The 22,679-nt window shown below is 34.4% G+C and overlaps 1 protein-coding gene across 3 annotated transcripts in view; it reads right to left on the bottom strand.

The window, feature by feature from the left end:
* The window catches only part of GAS2 (growth arrest specific 2), a 178,615-nt gene that overhangs the window by 117,330 nt on the left and 38,606 nt on the right, over window positions 1-22,679 (bottom strand). For all 3 annotated transcript variants that reach the window (XR_004053711.1, XM_030918690.1, XM_010381052.2), the window contains 2 exons: window positions 16,862-17,026; window positions 6,583-6,704 (listed from right to left, as the gene is read on the bottom strand). Coding sequence is in view for 2 of the 3 variants with exons in the window: in XM_030918690.1 (XP_030774550.1) it covers window positions 6,583-6,704; window positions 16,862-17,006 (267 nt within the window). In the remaining variant the exon portion in view is untranslated. The remainder of the gene's footprint in view (window positions 1-6,582; window positions 6,705-16,861; window positions 17,027-22,679) is intronic.

The following is a 22,679-nucleotide window of genomic DNA, read 5'->3' as shown; positions in this document are numbered from 1 at the left end:
CCTGAGGCTGTATCATGGGTGCAGTCCTCAATCTTGGCAAAATAAACTTTCTAAGTGAACTGAGACTTGTCTCCAATTTTCTGGGTTTACAAGTTCAAGTGCCATGTATGGGATGGGCTCAATTAGACATTAAGCTCTAAATAAGTTCCATAGGCACATCACTCATTCCCTATCTTGCCCACTTTTTCACATTGCTGCTTTCCGTGCCCCTGCCAACTGCAAATGTAGCCCGTATCAAGTCTCCTGTGACCAGTTTTATTTGAAAAATAAAAGTCAAGTTCCTTTATGTACTATTCTTTTTATTCTATATGACATACCAACATGTAATGATATGGCATTGAAACCCCATTTAGGCATATCTCTGGAAGATGGTATAGAACAGAAATACTCTCAGGGGAAAAGAAAAAAAAAATTAAGCAAGACATTTCATTGTCTCTCATTTGGAGGTGAATAATTTGGCTATTTGGTCAGACTTAGAAAAATAGTGACAGGGGGATTTAATTTTATACTGAGAAATAATTGAACCTGAGGAAGCAATTACAAACTAAATAAAAAATTTTAAAAATTCAGTGTATTTAAAGCTTAAATATATTTTACCTATATTTTACAAATCCTGAGGAACTGGACTTTACCACTAACTTTCTTTTTCCTTTAGTCTCTGGTAGCAACATACCTATAAAAAATTATTTCTTTCCTCATCATTCCACCTATATTCTTCCCATCTCATCATAATATATTCTGTTTAATTCTAGCATTATGTTTGCAATTTAGAACAATAAATTTTAAGGGATATAAAATCATTTAGCTGTATAGCCAGCAACGAATGACTCCAGAATAATCACAGCTGAGATTTTATTTTCTTTTTCATATTATTGCATCTACCATACTTTCTTGTTCTGCCAGAGTGATCAGCAGTAAACACAAATATCTGGATTTCTCAGAATTAAATCTTGATAAGATGTTCTCTGAACAAAAAGTGCTACTGCTACTTCTAAGAAAATCTCTAATCTTTATGTCTTATTTAATTCCCGGAGGGCACAAAACAACATCCTGAGGTATTGTTATCTTGCAGCTCAAGGAAGCAAGTACTCTTGATGGGCAAATGCATTGTAGGCATTCTATCTGCAGGATGTTCTTTCTTCTGAACAAGGACTGGATTCTACATTTAGACGGTTAATGTTCGGTTCCTTCCTTGGAGCACAATGTAGCATTCTACTAGGTAACAGAACTTCTTTTTTCCCCCCTCCTTCATCTGATTCAAACTTGATCTAACCACCCAGGGTTCTTTGAAGTCAGAGGAAGCTCTGAACCCAGAGAAACTCTGATGTCTGAAGAAGAGACTCGAAATAAACGAGACAAATGCAAAGGAAAATTAGTAGAAAAAGAGAGGTTAAACCTTATGAATGTCTTGCCCCACACTGATGTCCCTTGGTTGAGAGAGTCTTTTGCATAAATCAGCAAACTTGTGATTGGTGTGGGGGGGGGGGAACAAAAAAGAGAGAGCAAATATACAATAGGAAGGGGTTTGTACTGTGGAACACTATCTGCACCAGGAAAAGAAGTTCATGCATAAATGTAATAATTTCCCTGTCTTGATTAGAGATGCTAACTGGATCAGGTAGCTGAGAATCAAAAGGCATAGAACTTAACCTTAAACTTGGCATTTGGTTTGATTTTCTCATCCTAAAATGATACTGCAAAGATTCATTTCATTTATATTTTTGTCTTTAAACATCCTCAACTCCAGAAATATTAAGATTTATAATTACAGTGAAATTATAATATTATAATACCTATAAATGAATTAAATAAAATTACACATTAAACGGCTGCACACGGGTCTCAAATGTTTCCACCCATCCACTGTCCAACTCTGTGAAGTCTCTGCATTGCTCTCATGCAGAGTTAGAAAATGGCCCACTACACGAAAGCTAAGATTAACTACTTAGAGCTCACACACACAAAGAAGCTATTTTTAAATTGATCTATTGATGTCTGGAAGAAAGAATCATAGGACAGAATTGTTTCCATTCAGAGTATTTTATCAAACCAAAGCTGGATATAAAAGAGTCATGGATTTATATCTGAAATATTAAATATGTGAACTAAGATTTATTAAAATTTACTTTCAGATTTAAGAGCATTTAAATCATCCTTAATACAGACATACTTCACACATACCAGGCATAACTTACTCGTTCAAATTTGTTTACACAGCTGTAAAATCTCCAAATTAACTATCAACCAGGAAAAGTAAAAAATATTGCTATGAAAATGAGGAGATAAGAGATTAAAGCTGCTAGAAAAAAAATTACAGAGAGCTTCCTGTGGCATGGCTTTGGATGGGTGTAAGTTTGTTGTCAATTTTTTAAAAGTAATTCTGTTTTCAACATCTCCCTATGCACAGTTTCACTAATTCAGAGAATGTATTGACTAATGTATCTATTTTTGCCACCATATTTTTGGAACTTCAAAATGCCAAAATGAGAAATAATTCTATACAAACCATACATGAACACATGAGTATAAACACATGTAAAAGCAGACTTAATATTGTAACCTCCAGACTATTTAAACTCAATTTTAAAGCCTCATTTTTTCTCATGGGAAATATTCACTGTAATCCTAATTACCTGGGTTGTAGTGAATCCATTATTGTTTAAATTTGTATTTAGATTTAACAATATCAACATGCTTACAATCTCATAACATTTTTTTTTTTGTTTCTAGACCAAAAATGAACTGAAAATCTTGAGTTCAACAGAAGTATATTTATGAACAATAGTAGCCATGAAGATATACATACTAACGTTTTGGCTTTTCATCTTTTAAAATTTTACTATAAAGGGCAGAAAAGAAAATGTAGTGATCTTTCCACTTTTCATATGGTAAGGCACAAGTTATGATTGATTTAAGCTGCATATTACAGGCGGTCAGTTGTGAATATATAAATGCTGCTAAGAACACGGAAGGCAATTCAGTCAAGAGCAACTATGTCAACTTTTACTTCAGATCAAATTTGATGTATTGAGCAGTGAAAGCGAGGTCACAACTGGTATTTTTTTTCAACTTTTATTTTAGGTTCAGAGGGGAGACATGTGCAGGATTGTTACGTGAGTAAATTGCACCTTGTTGAGGTTGGGTATACAAATGATTGCATCACCCAGATACTGAGCATAGAACTTAATAGGTAGTTTTTTGACCTTCACCCTCTTCCCGCCCTTCCTGCTCAAGTAGGCCCCAGTGTCTTTTGTTCTCCTCTTTGCGTCCATGTGTATTTAGTATTTGGCGCCCACTTAGACGTGAGACCATGTGGTGTTTGGTTCTGTTCCTGCATTAACTTACTTAAGATAATGGCCTTCAGCTGCCTTCATGTTTCTGCAAAGGACATGATTTTGGTTTCTTATGGCTGCATGCTATTCGTGGTATATAGGGACCATATTTTCTTTATCCAGTCCACCATTGATGAGCATCTAGGTTGATTTAATGTCTTTGCTATAGTGAATAGTGCTGCTATGAACACACAGGTGCATGTGACTTTTTGGTGAGATGACAATAAGTATTTTTAAACCTGCACTTGTTCAAGTAACACATTTAAGGTTTTATACTGAAACCTTTATCACAATCTGAAAAAAATTTTAGCTTCATATTCAGTCAAACAAAATCGCCTAGGTTCACAGAACTATTTCAAGTTTAATAACTTGCTGCAGTTCTACTACTAACTGAAGAAAATTCTTTTGTTTCTTTATGTTTTATAGTTTTATTATAAAAATTATAATATTGAAGTAAATGTTTAAAAGGAAAGTAGTTACATAACTTTTGATCCGTAAATATCCTCAACATTACATATTATCATGGAGATTGGGGCAAATGTATACATATCTGCACATAGCAGCTCTCATGCTAAATACAAACATTTATAAGGCATTTATTTTCTCTCTTCCAAGTACTAACCAGGCCCGACCTTGCTTAATTCCCAAGATCACATGAGATTGGGCATGTTCAGGGTGGTATGGCCATAGACTATAAAATATTTATTTTCTTATAGTTAATCAAAAATTCTTATAAGGGTCTCCTATCTTTCACATAGGGAAAACAGATTTTATCAAGAGCACTATTTTGTGCAATGCTCTATGGAAGGTATGCATGCATAATTATTAATCCTATTTCACGGATAAGAAAACTATGGCTCAGACATATCCAATGAATAAATAAAACTAGAACCCAAGCAAAATGCACTTAATGTCAAAGCCTTTGACCTACAGGCTAATGCTTTAGGGTTATCTTACATTTGAGTCTTACAATTACAAATCTATTTGGGAATCTTTGCTTCTGTTTTAAAAAAGCAAAGACAAAGCAAAACCAGAAAACCGCACAATGGCCTTAATAGAGTTGGTTAATCTTTATTACTCTGGAGGATTCAAGGATTCTTAACACTGAGGCATTGGGCTCTCCATTCTCAAAAACAAGCAATACAGGTTTCAGGAACCTCGTAATGTGAAGGTAATGCTTTCAAGTGTCTGGGCACCACAGCTTATTTCCCTCTGTTCATTGCTTTACAGTAAACCTTCTATACAAATTGTCCTCTTATTGGCATTATATTTTCTCATCAGTAGCTGATGTAGAGGCCAGTTACATCATGATGGAAACGAGAGCAGAAGAAAAACTGGTGTCCTAACATTAAGCTTGACACAAAGCATTTTCATAAACAGTCTCTCAATGGTGGGCTACCCATAATGAACCAAAATGAGACAGCACTAAACTTGCAAAGTTGTCTGTATCAAATTCGTGATTGGTCATTTACTAGCCAATCTTGTACAAATTGCTTAGAGTCTTCAACCATCCAATCAAGGAGAAAATTAAAACAAATTCATGGTTACCAAACTTTGCTGTGCATTAGAATCACCTGGGGTGATTTTTAAAAATTCCAGGGCCCAGGTTTCACCCTATGGGATTAAATCAGAATGTTAAGGCATGGGATCCAGGTCTCAGTATTATTTTATTTTATTCTTATTTTTGAGAAAAGGTCTCACTCTGTCTCCCAGGCTAGAGTGCAGTGTTGTGATCTCGGCTCACTGCAACTTCAACCTCCTGGACTCAAGTGAACCTGACGTCTCAGCTTCCCAAATAGCTGGGGCTATAGGAACCCACCACCATTCCCTGCTAATTTTTTTGTGTTTTTATTACAGATGGTGTTTCATCATGTTGCCTAGGCTGATCTTGAACTCCCGAACTCAAGCAATCTGCCTGCCTTGACCCCCACAAAGTGCTGAGATTACAGTCGTAAGCTACCACATCCAGCCCAGCTCTCAGCATTTTTCTTAAAGATGCTCAGGTAATTCCGATGTGCAGCAAAGTTTGGGAGTCACTTAATTAATTAATACCTTCACAGAGCTGCTTTTAAGATTAAAAAAAATAGAGGAAGGTTTTGTATATTATACAATACAGAGTAATATAAAATATCTAAAAAATAAATTCAGTGGCAATACACACATACACACACACACACACAAACACACATACCCCTTTTATTTTTTCTGTCAGAGTTGCAGAAAAGGCTTAACAGTTGCTTTCTGTAGTAAGTTGTCTTCAACATTTTTATTTTTATATATTTATTTTTTTTTTAGATAGAGTCTTATTCTGTCACCCAGGCTGGAGTGCAATGGTGTGATCTCTACTCACCACAACCTCTACTTCCTGGGTTCAAGCAATTCTCCTGCCTCAGCCTCCTGCGTCGCTGGGATTATAGACATGTGTCATGGTGCCGGGCTAAATTTTTTAAATTTATTTTTTATATATTTATGTATTTATTTTAGTAGAGACAGGTTTTGACCAGGTTTGCCAGACTGGTCTCAAACTCCTGATCTCAAGTGATCTGCCCACCTCAGCCTCCCAAAGTAAAGTACTGGGATTACATGCGTGAGCCACCATGCCTGGCCAACATTATTTTAATATTTTTTTATATCTCTTTTCATTCTCTATTAAAAATTAAGTACAATCTCTCTTTTTTTCTTCAAAAAAAGTCAAACACCATGCTTTCATCAAGTGTTTACAATCACTAGAAAAGAATATTAGAATTAATGTGGAGAAAAGAAATCTGAGTAGTTAGAAATAAATAATTTGTCCAAATTTACTTAGTTCAATGGTACTATTATTTAGAATAAACAAAAAATTACAGTCCAGAAATTTTGATCTAGTATTCTGCCATAATATTTTTGAAAACAAAGATCTGTTCAATAAATCTTTCTTGACTAGATTTGTGCATTGCTTAATGTCACAATTATTTCTCTGCTAAGTTTTTAGTCAATACTTTAGATTCATCAAGTTTATATACAACACTCTTTTAATACCATCATTTTTCATAAGCTTTTATTTAATTAGATTCACCAAAAGGATTATGCAATTTATGTAATTAGAGTGCAAATAACACGTCACCTAATTAAAAAGAACCCTCTGTACTTTGTTGTTAGTATAGACCTTGATGCATCTGTTCACAATAAATTTTTTAATTACACGCAATTTATAAGCAATTATAAATGTAATCTACCACCTAAGAGTGATTTTTGCATTGCGATCCTTTACCTTTGTGGGCTTGTTAACATCCATGCTCTCCTTGAATTTCTCCTGCACAGTTTCTGCAAGTTGACAGAGCAAGGCACCATTGTCCAACTTCTCCATAAAAGTTTCTGCTGTAATCTCCTTCCCTGAAATAACAAAAAGAAGCATTATAAAAAGAAAATCAAAATGTCAGATTCACACTAAATAAAATATTTGACACAATCTTGTTACTAAAATTGCTATTCTAGCTGAGTTACGTATCTGGGATAGCAGCTTACCAGAAATAGTCATTTCTTTGGAATTTTCTATCTTCCGTTGGTTGCAAGAATTTCAGCATTTAATATTTTCATAACATAGTGCTAACTGCATAAAAGTTTTATTACATATTAAAGGTGGCAAAATGATATCCTGGGTAAAAGAATTCCATCATTTAGTAATCAGGGGGAATGAAAACTAACCAACAAAACTCAAAGAACCAGCTTTACCAGTGATTTCACAATTTGGCCTCCATTAATCATTCTATTCTCATCCTCAATGGCCCATTCAATTACTTTGACCCATAAGGCAGGACATAATGCAAGACAAGTATTTTTTGTTAGGTGTATGTCTGACTACAAGAACAACGTAGGTCTCTCTCTCTCTCAACAGGATTGTACTCTATCACCCAATCTGGAGTGCAGTGACAGGATCATAGCTCACTGCAGTTTCAGACTCCGGGGGCTCAAACAATCCTCCAGCCTCAGCCTCCAAAAGTACTGGGATTATAGTCATGTAATCTGGGGTGCACCCAGCCAGATCAATTTTCTTTAATTTAAAATAGAGCCATGTATATATTTTTAAAAACCACCATTGGGAACTTTAATAGCATGGCCAATACATAAAACCATATTTCTAGATTCTATTGAAATGGTTTTCCTGATTAAAATAATACAGGTAAGCTGGGCACAGTAGCTCAGGCCTATAATCCCAGAATTTTGGAAGGCTGAGGTAGGTGGATCACTTGAGCTCATGAGTTACAGACCATCCATGGGGCAACATGGTGAAACCTCATTTCTACAAAAACACAAAAATTAGCCAGGCACGGTGGTGCATGCCTGCAGTCCCAGCTACTTGGGAGGCTGAGGTGGGAGGATGGCTTGGGTCTGGGAGGCAGAGGCTGCAGTGAGCTGAGATCCTGCCACTGCACTGCTTTCTTATATACTCTTTCACAACGTATCTTTCTCAAAGCCCTCTCCTTTTTTGTTTCCTATTAATCTAAGTTTCAGAATATTCTATTTTCCTGCCTTATGTTTCTGTAAATTATTTGCCAGAAGTCCTACAGATTCAAGCTTCCTTCTATTCTCATGCCATAACCTTAATGAAAATCTTCATAATGTGATACTTAAACCTCTAGCAACAAGAACAATGGCTATTCTTTCTGTCCTCAACTTCTCTCTCCAATACATACCATGCTCACTGCTAAAATTAAGATTGCTAAACACCGTCCTCACTGAGGCATTCTCCAGTCACCTTTATTGCACAATCCCTAATTTTCTCCTTTACCTGGAATATGAAAACTACTTATATTATTTATAATATTTACTTTCTGTAATTTTGTGAAATAATTTTCTTATTATTTGAAAATGCAGCCTGGCATGGTGGCTCATGCCTGTAATCCCAGCGATTTGGGAGGCCAAGGTGGGCAGATCACCTGAGATCAGGAGTTCAAGACCAACCTGGCTAACTAGGTGAAACCCTGCCTCTACTAAAAATACAAAAATTAGCCAGGTATGGTGGCGCATGCCTGTAATCCCAGCTACTTGGTAGGATGAGGCAGGAGAATGGCTTGAATCTGGGAGGCAGAAGTTGCAGTGAGTAGAGATCACACCACTGCACCCCAGCCTGGGCGACAGAGTGAGACTCTGTCTCATGAATAAATAAATAAATAAAATCCGGCTGGAACAATAGATGAACCATTTACCATTTAGGTTAAACTCACAGTATCTAATATATTTGGATTTCAAGAAACATCTGCTTAAAATGACTTTTTTTTTTTTTCCATTTTGGGGGGCAGTCTTAGGGACAAAGAATTACTTTTTAAACGAATGTTCTTTTTCCCCTACTGGGTAGTTCATATTTTGGCCCCCAATTAGAATAATGACTTCTGCAGGTGTAAAAACATCAGTAGCTTTAAATACTCACCACACAGGTAACCTGTGCAGAACTTTTATTTCAAAACTGTGTGAAGCTCAGTTCAGAAATGAAAGTAGCATGCCAAAATACAAAAAGCCAGCATAACAGAATTTGTATTGTGTATTCATCATATTGGCCTTCATTTTCGTTTTCTTTTCTTTTCTTTTTTTTCCAACAGAAAGTGACTAGTCACAGACTGGAGTGTAGTGGCGCAATCCTGGCTTTATTGCTGAGATCTATTGGCAGGCTGGAATGCAGTGGCATAATCTCGGCTCACTGCAACCTCTGCCTCCCAAGTAGCTGGGAGTACAGGCATATGCCAGCATGCCCAGCTAATTTTTGTATTTTTAGTAGAGACAGGGTTTCAGCATGTTGGCCCCGATGGTCTCGATTTCTTGACCTAGTGATCCATCCACCTCAGCCTCCCAAAGTGCTGGGATTACAGGGATAAGCTGCCACGCCAGGCTGCATTTTTTAATAATAACAAAATTATTTCACAAAATTACAGAAAGTAAATATTAGAAATAATTTTCTTAATTATAGTGTTATTCAAATAAATTTAAATTTTAAGATAAAGAAGATAAACTTTAAATTGTTGAAATATTTCTTTATAAATTACTTGCAAGATTTTCCACTTTTAATAGATCTTTATGTATTTTTATTTCATTAAGTTCTATGGCAGTTTGAAGATTGCATTCATAATTTTAAGTTATAAGATGTTTACAATATACTTAAAAGAACACGTAAATCATAAAAAGAAAAAAATAGCTTTCATTAAAAAGCCATTAACAATTTACCAAAAGGTATGATTTTTACTTTTTATGCATTGTATCTTTTTAGTTATCCTGTTTTTCATGAATACTTGTAAAAAGAATTTTACATTGAACATCTGTATCTAATGAAAAATATATTAGGTGTCAGCTTTCAATTCTGTATATTTTATAGCTCTGAAAGGTGAGTTTTTTTTGGCTAAAACAGACTATTACATACTTCATAGTTGAAATGTACTGCCTCAGATGAAGAAAAAATACAAGTCTGAGACTTTTATAAATAACTTCATGTGTAACATATTTTCCTTCCAATGATTAAAAATTATTAAATATATACTTTATGATTACAATCACTATGTGATTGTAAGAAATCAGTTATAATCTTTATATGGGGATGATATATTATCTAGTTCTTTATTGCATTAATATTAATAATATCAACAGTATTTTTTTCAAAAAACAATACAATATAAAAGTAGTTGAATTTATCTATGGCAAATTCTTAAGAACAGGCTATGTAGAAATAATTACAATTTCTCAAGTAAAAGTCATACATAGGTAAATATCTCTGTTAAACAGAATCAGATCTTCTGTAATTTAAATTGTGCACCTGGTTTAACACATCAGACTACACGTACTGGAAACAGTGTGATTTTAGCACCAGAGAATCATTTTTTCCCTAACCCTAGCATTTCATTGTGGTTGGTGTTTGCAGGGAAAGAAAGAACAATAAATAGATACAATTAAAGCATATTAAAGTCCTGACCAGTGCTGGTCCATAAAGCCATTGGTTTGAACATTAATCTAGCATATCCTAGTCTAGAAGTAATAGTTTTGCTTCCTGAATTTATAATTGTGATATTTAATCTTCACGTGATTAATTTAGTCAAGAATGACAACTCGCCAGTAGATCAAAATCAGGAAATTTGGTTAAATATTGTGGCTAGTCGCTTTCTGTTAAAACATTATAGCTCAAAGGTGAGATATAAACATCTGCCTGAAATCTTTTGTCAGGCAACTATAATCAACATGCACACACATACACATCAATGTATTCCTCCCAGAAATATGTTTGCCATAACTTTTGTAAAGATTTACATATCAGCCTATAAAGTGTTTTAGACTGGGGCTACCTGGAAAAAAATAATCCTTTTAATCTTCTAAGTTGCTGAGAAAGAATGTTTTCTTCCCAATAAATTAGCAGTATTAAATTTCTAAAGAATTCTAATAATCATATTTAACAGTTGAGTTCTTATTATATGTCAAGTACTGTTCTAAGCATTTTACATGAATTCATGCATTTAATCTTCTCAAGAAAACTGTGAAGTGGGTGCTACTATATATCCATTTTGCAGATCATGAAACAGATGTATAGATTAAGTTACTTGCCTCAGGTCACCTAATTCGCGGGCAGAGGAGCTTGGCTCTTTGGCAATTTAGGTTCAGAGTTTATGCTTTTAGCCACTATGGTTGACTACTTAAATATTTGCTGAATACACAAATGACTATTTTCCATGACAATGAATTATCCCTCTTGCCGTTGTCTTTTTCTATGTAGAAATACCACAGAAACCTCTTTAGGAAAAAAAGAGAAAAAAAAAAAAAGCTTGGGGTTGAAGATTGTGGTGCTGAAAAATGAACAGCAATCCACCTTGTAGGTTGGAGGATGGCTAACAATACCATTCAGGCAAGTTCTGGTACTTGGCTTCACTGAAGAAGTTGCTATATTTTTAATCCCTAAAGATGATCCAGATACTATCAAATTCTATTTTCATCCCCACTGTACCTCTCAATACAAATATATTTTTCTAACTGGAGAATTCAAAGTGGTTCATATGCTCTCTTTAACCAAAACTGTTCAGTATTTTGAGACTACAGTTTCAAGGTTGTAAGATAGGAAACAGTTCATTATATGCAAAATCCCTAGACCAGCACCTACTTCACACTAATTTTCAAGTGTCTACCCTGAATTTATATCAAAAAATATAAAGCTGGTTCTGCTGCACAAATCACATACAAAATTAGGATAACTGCTCCGAAAGGTGTCAACTTGTGAACATGAAGGTGATTCTGTAAACTTTTGAACTAACACAAGATACCACCTGTCCTAAGGAATTTTTATTGGCTATACCAAGAATATGAGAACCCTGCAGAATAAGTATCTGGCAAAAGGGCCACAAGAAAAAAGAAAAGCCAGCTGTTCCAAACTCATTAGATAGTAGCTGTATTTGACAGCAGCAACCCTAATAAATAGGTGTTTAAATGTTTAATGCTGAAAATTTTATTTTTTAAGAATAACTGAAAATAATGAAATGTTACATATTGCTTGTATTAAGTAGAAAACAACTGCATTTTATTTTGTATGCATGTACAAAGCTCAGAGAAGGGGAAAATCACCATGATATCAACTGTCAATGCATTTTCTAAATATAAGTAAAATCAATTCAGCACAACTTGATTTTTAATATATCTGATGATGTATTCAAAGTCCCTGCATTATCCAAACACATATGCCTATATCCTAAAGATCTATAAGCTTTAAGAACAATTTTAATTTATTTGATGTTTAACAACTATAATCCTTTCTTTGAAATACACTCCCATGTAATTTATACAGCATTAGACAAATATTAATTGAAAATAAAGGCAAGCCATCATTTTCAATTAAAAATGCATATGAAATAGATAATTTGAGAACATTTATTTTAGTATATAATCAAAGCTAAGCCAGTAATATTCTTCAAAAGTCCATCAATAATTATAAAAGAAGTAGAATATGCCTAATGTATTTGAATAATGGGTGGTTGCCATAATCCAGGACTGTTAATGTAATAACATGCTATTTGCTCACAAAGACAATTAAAAATTTCCCCAAGATTTATTTACATATGCATTTCATGTTCTAATATACCCCAAGGGCATAGTTAAATAACAGATTAGCAATATTTGGTTCATGAGCAAAAATAGCAAAAGACCTAAAATAAAAATGAAATGTGTATATTTAATGTACAATAGGCAACAATGGCTGAAGAAACTTTTTATAAAGAAAGACGATAAGATCTTTATGACTGTTTTGCTGTCTTTTTTGAATGTTGGTCACAAAACTGCTCCGTGATGCCAGCCATTATTCAAAAACATACTAGGATTGCAAAGAGTATTTTCTGTAAGATCAGTAGATATATCCAAGGATATGTAAATAGTCAGTAAATATTACATGATAATCTTCTCATTAATTAATGTGTGCTACCCCCTAGATAAATCCCAACTACTATAAACTATTTATTCATTTTAACTAGTTAACATCACAAGACAGCTGGTATTTTATATTCTAATATATAAATTTCAGTTAGCTTAAAAGTTTGCAGTTGATGCTTTAATCCTATGCCTAGGAATTTAAAATGATATTTATTATTATTACTGATTAAGTAAGTATATTTCCGGGAAATGACAGTATAATACATACATACATTACATGAATATGAACATTGGTTTATGAACTAATAAAATCACTTTCTTCTCCATCGAATCATTTTTATCCATCAAAATATCAGAATATAAATGGAGTATTCTTTAAGGAACCATATTTTTAATAGACAGTTTATATGTAGGATCAGAAATATCTGAATTTAGAACATCATTAATACTCCTTTTGAAAAACATAAAAGGAAAAAAATTACATTTTAGACAAGCATACTAGAAATAAGGAGAAAAATCTTTCCACAAGTAAACTCTAGTGGCACAACAGCAACATCTAATTAAAAGCTTTAATTTAACATGTAAATTTCCACCTCACTTAGGAATTCAGAGAAGATATATCAATTCTGAAGCTACTTTCAAGACATTTTCTTTTTACGTTTTTTACTTTGTATCTCTTTCAAGTAGATAAAAAGCAAGACTTGAAAAAGAGTGGCATAATAAAAATCTGCAAATATTTCTGAAGTGACAAAACAGCCAATAATAAATTATTTTAAAATATACTTTAATTGCTCTATTTCCAAAGTATGTGAGTACTAAATGTACCTAAGTGTAAGGAAAATATCTTCTAACATAACCATAAATTTATTCTTTCCCTCCTTATTATCACCATGCTAGCACACAATGCATTTTTCTACCTCCAAATGTTTTACCACTTTTTAATAATCTCAAGTTATTAGTCCACTTATCAAATTGCGATGAGAATATTGACTTGAAGTCTATTATCTGTCTACTTTGTATGAACTGAAGTCAATTCAAAGGTTAAACTTTACTGTGTCTTGAGATTCTTTTAGGATTCCTTTTCTGAGAAAATTTCACAAGTCATCAATTGCATTTGTGTTATAACTACTAACATTAAAAAAGTCTTAATTTGAAAAAAAAAAAAAAGTCATTCATTTCTGTAAATCTCCTCCCTGTTTATGTATATTGATGACTCTCTCAACTACCCCAAACTGGGTCTCAAGAGATGAATTTCCTAAAACTCAGACTTTGGGATCTGGAAAGGACATTAGAGATCACCTACTTCAACCGCTTCATTTTATGGTTGAGGACACTGAGCCCAGAAAAAATGGCTGAGTGACTTTGGGCAAGTTTCCTACCAAGTAGCAGAGCCAGAACCAGAGGCCAGGTCTCCTGACGCCCAGTTAGGAGCCAGGTCTCCTGACTTTTAATCCAAGGATCTTTCCATTAGAAACACTGACTCTCTATTCTTTGAGGCTGTCTTGGGCTGCTCACACTGATCAAGCTGCCTTATAAATTACTACACTCACTAAATAAAATGCCTTTGATGACAAGTCATAGGACATTATAGCATACCTTTATAAGCAGGCTATACTCTAATTAATCACACTCTTCCTCTGTTTAGAACATCTCAATGGTTTCTCATAGATCATACTGTAAATTATAAGCTCCTTAATATGATCTTCAAAGCAATATATGATCCAGCCCGAACATGTCTCATGAAACTCTCTTTCTATTTCTTTTCTGTTGAAACTAGACTTGCTTCATTTCTTGCAATGTATCAAGCTCCTTCCTACCTCAACACATGCCCTTCCCTCATTGCAAAGGCTCTTACCCCATGTTTGGTCTGGCTAGCTATTAATCTTAGTTCTCAGTTTAAATATACATTCCCATAAAGAAGATTTCCCAAGCCCTCTGATCCTTTGCCCTACTCCTACCTCAATTTACATTTCAATTGCAACTTGTATCTTTTAGTGTTTACAACAAGTAATAGATTATACATTCAATTACTTATTTACTGTATTTTTTTGCTAATCTGCTCTAAGCTTTGCAAGAATAGGTACCACATCTATTCTTAATCACCATCTTCCAGTACCTCGATGACTGCCTGGAACACAATAATCATAATAGTTATTATTTACTGCTTGATTATGTGCCATACCTTTTTCTAAAGGCAATTATCTCATTCAAACCCCCAACAATCCTGTAAGGTCGGTTTTATTATGGTATTTATTTTACAGATTATATAACCAAGACACAGTGCAGTAAGACACGTGCCCAGTATCACATAGTAAGTGATAAAACCAAGATTTGAATTGAAGCATTCTTATTCCAGAGTCGATGTTTTTACCAATGCTTATGCTGCTGCACACTCAAATGTTTGTTGAAAAAAAATGAAAAAAATTATGCACAAAATCAAATTTTCACTGAACTGTATAAGTAGAATAATAACAAAAACAATATAGTGTTTACTAGGACCAGATACTGTTCAAAGTACTACACATATTTTAATCATTCACTCCCACAGCAGCCCTGCAAAGTAGTTACTACTGTTATTACCACTGTACAGATGAGGAAAATGAGGCACAAGAGAGGTAAGTAACTTGCCCAAGATCACACTGCTACCAAGTGGCAGAGCTGGGGTTCAAACACAGGCAGTCTATTTCCAGAGCCTGTGCTCTTAACTTTTATTCTATACTACCATACTTATGATTGCCTACATCGGAAAACAGATAGCTCAAATTTAATAATTAATTACTAATATAGCAATCATTAGTGAACCCAAAAAAGACAGAAGAGAGAGAAAAATCCATCTGTTTAGGCTTAAATAACTCCCACTCCTTGATGGAGATAAAAGGTCCTCTGCATGAATAAATTGCTGAAAGGTGTAGCCCCTTCCTTCTGGAGGAGAGACTTCCATAGCAGCGTAAAGGGTCTTTCTGGGGAGTGTCTTCCTTTTCTGACCTCACTATTTGTTGGTGAAGGGTATAATTTGCATACCTTCAGTATGCAAATTCAGTAGCCTTGGTTAGACTACAGAGTTGCCAAAATTGTGTGCACACCATGAAGTAAAAAGAAACATAGGATAAAGAAATCGTAGGATAAAGACTAAAAAATAAATAAATACAAAAGCCATGCAAAAATCCAGACCCATGGAGAGAAAGGAAAACTCTGATAAAATGTGCTAAACCCCTGCCAAAAACTGCTAAAATTTCAGATGGATGGGGTGCACCTTCCTAAGCTCTTTAGTTTCATTAGCTAGAAAGTGAGGATAACAACCCTTACCTTGACAGATTCTTTAAATAATAAAATAGTGCTGATGAAATCTCCCCTGCAAATGATAAAGCTGCATGCAAGTTCTATGTTTACTCAACGCTCAAATCTTATATTTTATAAAGTCTACAGGGATCTTTTTTCTCACATTTAAATTAAATTTATTCTCTGTAAAAAACTTAGTGGAAATAGTGTTGCTATATATGATGATCCTTTAAACATGTGATTCTATTTTTCACATAGTTGAAATTTTATCCTGTGAATATGAAAGCACAACAGCAAAAAAAGGAGAGGTATCTTTACCAGGAGGTAGCATAAGGTCAGCAAAAGTGCTGTTAGACTAGACCTTAAAAACAAAAGCAAATGGAAAAGAAAAATTTTAGTTCAGGGTTAGATGATTCCAGTCAGCTCATTTGGAAAAAGGATACATGATTTTGTTCCTGAGTTTGAGTATTCAGCAGTTTTAGAAGGTGTGCTGTAAAAGTAGGGCAAAGAAATCCAGATTTAGAAGCCAGATTTTACAGACACTGTGGCCTGTGTACAATGTCAAAAGAATAGGTCAAATTGGTCAGCTGCATGAAAGAAAAGCCAAAAATAAATCAGACCAGCATATAGATAAAATAAGCAATCTGACCATATATTTCCACATTTGAGTGCATCATATTGGAATTACTAAGCACAGTTAATGTGACAGACGTTGGGAAATTCATTAAAATTTTCCACCTGCCTCAGGTTTCCCCAATGCAAATGCCAAATAGTAAAAGTCTTTCTTTCCAAGGTGCTATCACATGCTTAGGTGAAGGACACTACAGGAGGAAAAATAAAACAAAAACTGTTATCTTTGCTCACAAAATGAGATCTTATAACCTTACCTAATAGATTGGTTAACCACAAGGCCAGATCTTCTTTCATTGGTAGCAAATTAGCTTCATGTCTGCTGGCTAGCCATTGGCTATACTGATGCATATCAGAGAGGCCAGGTCCACTGCGTACTTTTGGGCTCAGAGCAGTGCACATTATTTATCCACTTGTAATACCTGTTTTGGAAACAAAAGAGCAATTGCTTTTTATACAGACTTCTCTCACTAAAATGTTGTCATCAGGACATTATAATGAATTGGATCCATGGGTTTTTTTGATGACAGATCAGTTTGTTAATTATTAAACCCCATGAAACACTATTTGCTTTATCTGTACTGGCCCTCTCACTTTTGGCCAACCACTTAGCAGGAAAACAGCAGTAATCAAAGGTCAAATAGAAAATCAAACAAGAAGCTCCAAGTTTGTATGAAACAATATACTTGGAAAGAGACAGCTTCTAAGCAAGAAATTCCACTTATTGAAACACAAGAAAAAGTTAAACTGTTAGTGTCCAATTTGTTAGCTCCTATTGTTTGGCTACTATTTAAAACCATAGATTTTCACCGAATTTTATGAACTGAACACTAGCAATGACAGCATTTGTACAATTCACTGTAAATACATGATCATTACCCTTAATATTGTAGCCTAAAATGTTAAGCAAATCACTTCTTTTTTGGAGATGGCCAAGCAATCATGGACTCACAATTTAGAGAACTGGGTAAGAAGCGGGGGAAGAGGTACACCCAAAGACTCTCTACCACACTTCTCTCTTGCAGTCAAAGGAACCAAAAAAAAAAAAAAAGAGAGAGAGGATAAGTAACTTCACCAAGATCATATAGCTAGGTCATGACAGAACTAGCCTTGAACCTGAGTCTTCATATTCCCAAGACCACTACTCTTTCTGTAATGACACATTTTTACAAAACGATATAGTTAAGAACCCATATTGATGATAACCCAAGAACTGCACCATAGTTTTAACAAATGCTGCCAGAGGTGTTTGTTTGTCCTCGCTATCGCTACAATAATCTCTTTCTCTTTCTTGCTTTTTATCTTTCCACTGTATTTGTTTTATATGCAGGGTTTTGTTTGAAATTATCTTTAGAGCAGAAGTACTTAAATATCTTACACCTATAAAAACAAGGATGCTTTCATTAACCTGACCATATTGTGAAGTAGTGCAATCCCCTACTTGGGTTGTAGAAAAGGTATTTGAATATATAGTTGGCCTTCAATATAGCATTTTGGTTTATTTGTTTGTTTGTTTTGTATTTTTTAGTAGAGATGGGGCTTCATCATGTTGGCCAGGCTGGTCTTGAACTCCTGACCTCAAGTAATCCACCTGCCTCGGCCTCCCAAAATGCTGGGATTACAGGTGTGAGCCACCATGCCCAGACAGATTATAGCACTCTTGTATGCATTATTTATAGGATGTAAGACTACAGAAGAACTAATGAAGCAGTTAATATAATAGTCATAATGTTTAACAACATGTAGGATTCTACTCTTATATAAATATGCTTATTAAATAACCAGATGCATTATGACTGTATGACAATGAAAATGAAAATATTTACAATAGGCAAGAAAATGTTTACATGATATCATGGGGTTTTCAGCGATATTCCAGTATTTATGGCATTTTAAATTTACCAATGAGTTATATATTCTCCTTTTGGTTTTATTATTTGAAACTCTACATAGTATTCTTTTCCAGGTAACCTCAAACTCTAATTCACTTAACATAAGTTAATTTCTTTTAAATATTGCTTTTGAAGAAAAAATAAGACACTGGTGTTTAGAAAAATGCAAAGTAGGAGCATCTCCCAAATATTTTGCTGTAGCGATAGAAAAGACTGTTGGGAATATGAGTAGGTACCTAAAAGGTATCATAAGTACACTATTTAAAAGCACAATTTCATTTATAATTAAATTACTCTCGAGTAATTTTTTGAAAAACATACCATAAATTTTCTCTGAAAACATCATATATATGTTCATATATATATATATATATATAAATTCAAGCATTGTAAATGTGAACTGCTTTTAATATACCTTGCCATATGTTGTTAGATTGTCATTACAGGAATCAGAACATCACCACTTTTTATTATTTCATAGTTAATAATGACATTATCCATATAAAGTCCTAAAGTTTTCTCCAAATTCTGTTTTGGTGTTTCTCCAAACACCAAAAACCTAAAGCATTTTCTGCCCCAGTTAAAAAAAATATATGTCTAGTCCCAGAAAAAACAAAACATCTCCCTGTAGCTGGTTAAGATTCCTATATGCCAGCTAGCCTCACAAACATTTAAGTAATACATATGAGCACAAGATTCATACATTGAAATAACTAATTGAAATCTTGAAAGGGTTACCTCTAAAATGCCTTTCTTCTCAAGACACAATCTCTCCCACTACTTTCCTGAAAGTGAGATGTGGCCGTTCAGTAACTTTACCTACACTCTATTATGTGCTCTGCAACTTCCATTTAAGCATCAGAGTCCTATTTTGCTCTACAAAAGCAAGAAGACACCTCAGATTCTTAAGCTCATTGTCCAGCAAAGAATTTATCAAGGGATAGTTTACAGTAAGCCTAATGGCATGTAACAATTTCAATGAGCCAGAAGGACACAATCCTTTCCCTCAAAACCTCTAAACAGTGAAGTTTTTATTTCCCTTGACAGTGGCACATTTATTTCTCATGTACTCTGTCCTGTGTTTTGCCAGAAAACTGACTCAAACTACCTTCTAATAATTATAGATGAACATTAAGTAAAAACAATAATAATAATTAGGCAATTTTTATTTTGCTACTTTGTATACAGTCAAAAGTTTAGTGGTGAAAAGAAAGCAAAAATACAGTTACATTTTCCCACAAGACAGAGGTGAGAGAAAAAAGGCTTAGTGAGTAATTAACATGCAATAGAAGTTACACAATTAGACTTATGTCAAATATGTAGAAACCTAAAGTCACTGTCATAGATAAGGACTCTTCTGTTTAAGTCCCTTCTTTAAAGAATTCAGATTCTCAATCCAATTTCTCCTGATCCTTTAAAAAAATTCAGATTCTCTTTTTTTTTTTTTTTTTTTTTTTTTTGAGACGGAGTCTCGCTCAGTCACCCAGGCTGGAGTGTGGTGGCCGGATCTCAGCTCAATGCAAGCTCCGCCTCCCGGGTTTACGCCATTCTCCTGCCTCAGCCTCCCGAGTAGCTGGGACTACAGGCGCCCGCCACCTCGCCCGGCTAGTTTTTTGTATTTTTTAGTAGAGACGGGGTTTCACCGTGTTAGCCAGGATGGTCTCGATCTCCTGACCTCGTGATCTGCCCGTCTCGGCCTCCCAAAGTGCTGGGATTACAGGCTTGAGCCACCGCGCCCGGCAAAAATTCAGATTCTCAATCCAATTTCTCCTGATCCTTTTTTCACATTTCAAATCACTGCCAAACCTAACATGACTCAACGGTTTGGCTGAAAGTCAATACATGGAGGTCTTGGATTTAGATTTGGCTAATCCATGAATACGAAACATGAAAATGGATTCAGCTAGCATGATCAAAATTTGGAGTATGGAGAATTTACCCCTTGGTGAAGTAGTTTCCAACGACAATGATTATATTGTGGTGAAGAAAGGTCAAATTAATTTATATTATTCCCATAAAAAGATCACTATGGAATTTTACCCGTCTTATAACTTTTTAAAGAAATGTTTAGTCAATATGGATCAGATGAATTACATCGTAAAGAACAAGCTACACAGAAAGATCATTTCGGTTCTTTTTAATTCATTCAAAAGTGTTCAAAACCACAAGAGATGCCAAGAGGTAACTTTTAAAGGTGGGAAATAAAGTGACTGATGATTCACCAGACTTGAAGAAAACAGTGAGGTTAGGGAGAAAGAAAAACCTTTTTGTATAATGTGCCTAAACACTGAATGATGTTTCCAATAAAGTATACATAGTCCAAGTATTTTAAAAGCTTGATACATAACTTTGGTAACTGTTAAACAAAGTCAATACTTTAAAAAGAAGAGTAAGTACTCAAATATTTCTATGGCTTCTCCAAGCTTTCTCAGTCTTCCTAAAATGGATAACCAACCCTTAGGTCTAGGAATTCAGAAAAGTAAAACTTAAAGAGAAAAACATGCAGAAACTTAATACTAAATCCTTCAAAGACTGTGTGTGTGTATATTTTTTCTTTCTTTCCATAGTAGAAGTGATTCTGGAATAACAATTATGAATATGATGAGACTTGAAATAGCCCAGGAGAAAAAGAAAAAAATAATGACTTTGTAAGTAAAATATCACATGTTTAAAGACTCTGTCTAGTTTGTTGTCCCAGAATCCCAGCTGAAGACATCAGTTTTGACTCTGAAGAAAAAGTATTCTTCCATGCCACCTAGAGGTGTGCTTTGACTATGACCAAGATGATTTCTGGCTTATTTCTAGACTATGCCGACATGTTAGAGAAAATGCATTGCGGTATGACATAGAAAAGCAACTGAAAAGACAAAAAAATGAAATGATATACACTTCTGTCTGCTATGAGATTTCACTTAGAAGCCTGAATAATGGATAGAATATTGGAACTGGAATGAGAAGTCCAGGATCAAATAATAGCTCCACTACCTAACCATTTAGTAGCTATTCTATTCTAGTCATATGAATTTTCCTCTTTGTACCTGTATTTTCTACTCTATACAAGGGAGGCCAAAACCTTAAAGATAATTGTGAGGATTAAATATTTGTGCCAATGCTTGGCATATATTTAATATTCAGTATATTTTTATTAGCAAAATAGAAATGATCACCATCAGAAATGTGCCAAAATAAAACTTCTATTGACTTATCCCAAAAAGAAAAGCAATTCTGTGACAAAATAGGAATATTTTATAGAACTCTAAATCATTAAGAAAAGACAAAGGACAAGGGGGAGAACAAATAAATGTATTAATGATACAACAGATAATGGATTATTCCAAGTTTTCTTCATATTGAGAAGAATGCTACCCCTAAGATGATGATTAATCAGTTAATAGGGAAATGCTATATACCTCTCAAAGTAAGTGTGAGAGGACATCACTACCGCCACCCCATCTACACACAGAGACTCAACTGTGAACATTGAAAACAATGAATCCTAATCAACCCACAGTCAAAGGTCTCCTCCCTAAAGGTAACCTTTGCTCTCATCTGCAGCACTTGTCCTTACATCTGTTCAGTTTCATGTGTTACAGGTGTCAAACACTGAGGAAATTGTTTTTCAGTCAGTCATGTTACCTTTTAAAATTAAAAATAAACAGTGCTCCAAACTGAATACCCTTCCAAAATCTGGAAAGAGAAAATGCCAATTTTCTAGCTGAACTCAAAGAACAAACTACCCAGGAAAGTTCTAGATGTCTCTTTCATCGTCGTGAGTTCTTTACTCTTGTGATTCATTTTGACTAATTAATAGTATCTCACATAATATACAATTTCAACCAATGTCATGGATGTAAAATCTTACTATAAAGGTCTAATCAGAAAATAAAGTCCATAATTTCAACAGAAAGGCAATTTCAGACCTTGTAATGGTACCTCCACCTCGGGTTCAGTAGAGCAATTTATCCACAAATTGAAAAGCACCAAACATAAAGCAAAATGACACTTAATGGTAGTTTATCTAATTCTATAATAAATATCTTTAATTCAAAGGAACCTTAGAATAACAATATATTCAAACTCCCCGTTATTAATAAGGGGTTGGTAGCCTAAGAGGATATTTTGTCCACAGTAACAAGACTGTTTAGTCATAATTATTAAAAGTATCCTACTCATCTCTTGTGAC

This window comes from Rhinopithecus roxellana, chromosome 15 (genome assembly GCF_007565055.1).
Source record: "Rhinopithecus roxellana isolate Shanxi Qingling chromosome 15, ASM756505v1, whole genome shotgun sequence".
NCBI classification, from domain to species: Eukaryota; Metazoa; Chordata; class Mammalia; order Primates; family Cercopithecidae; genus Rhinopithecus; species Rhinopithecus roxellana.
This window is presented reverse-complemented; position numbering and strand designations above follow the sequence as displayed.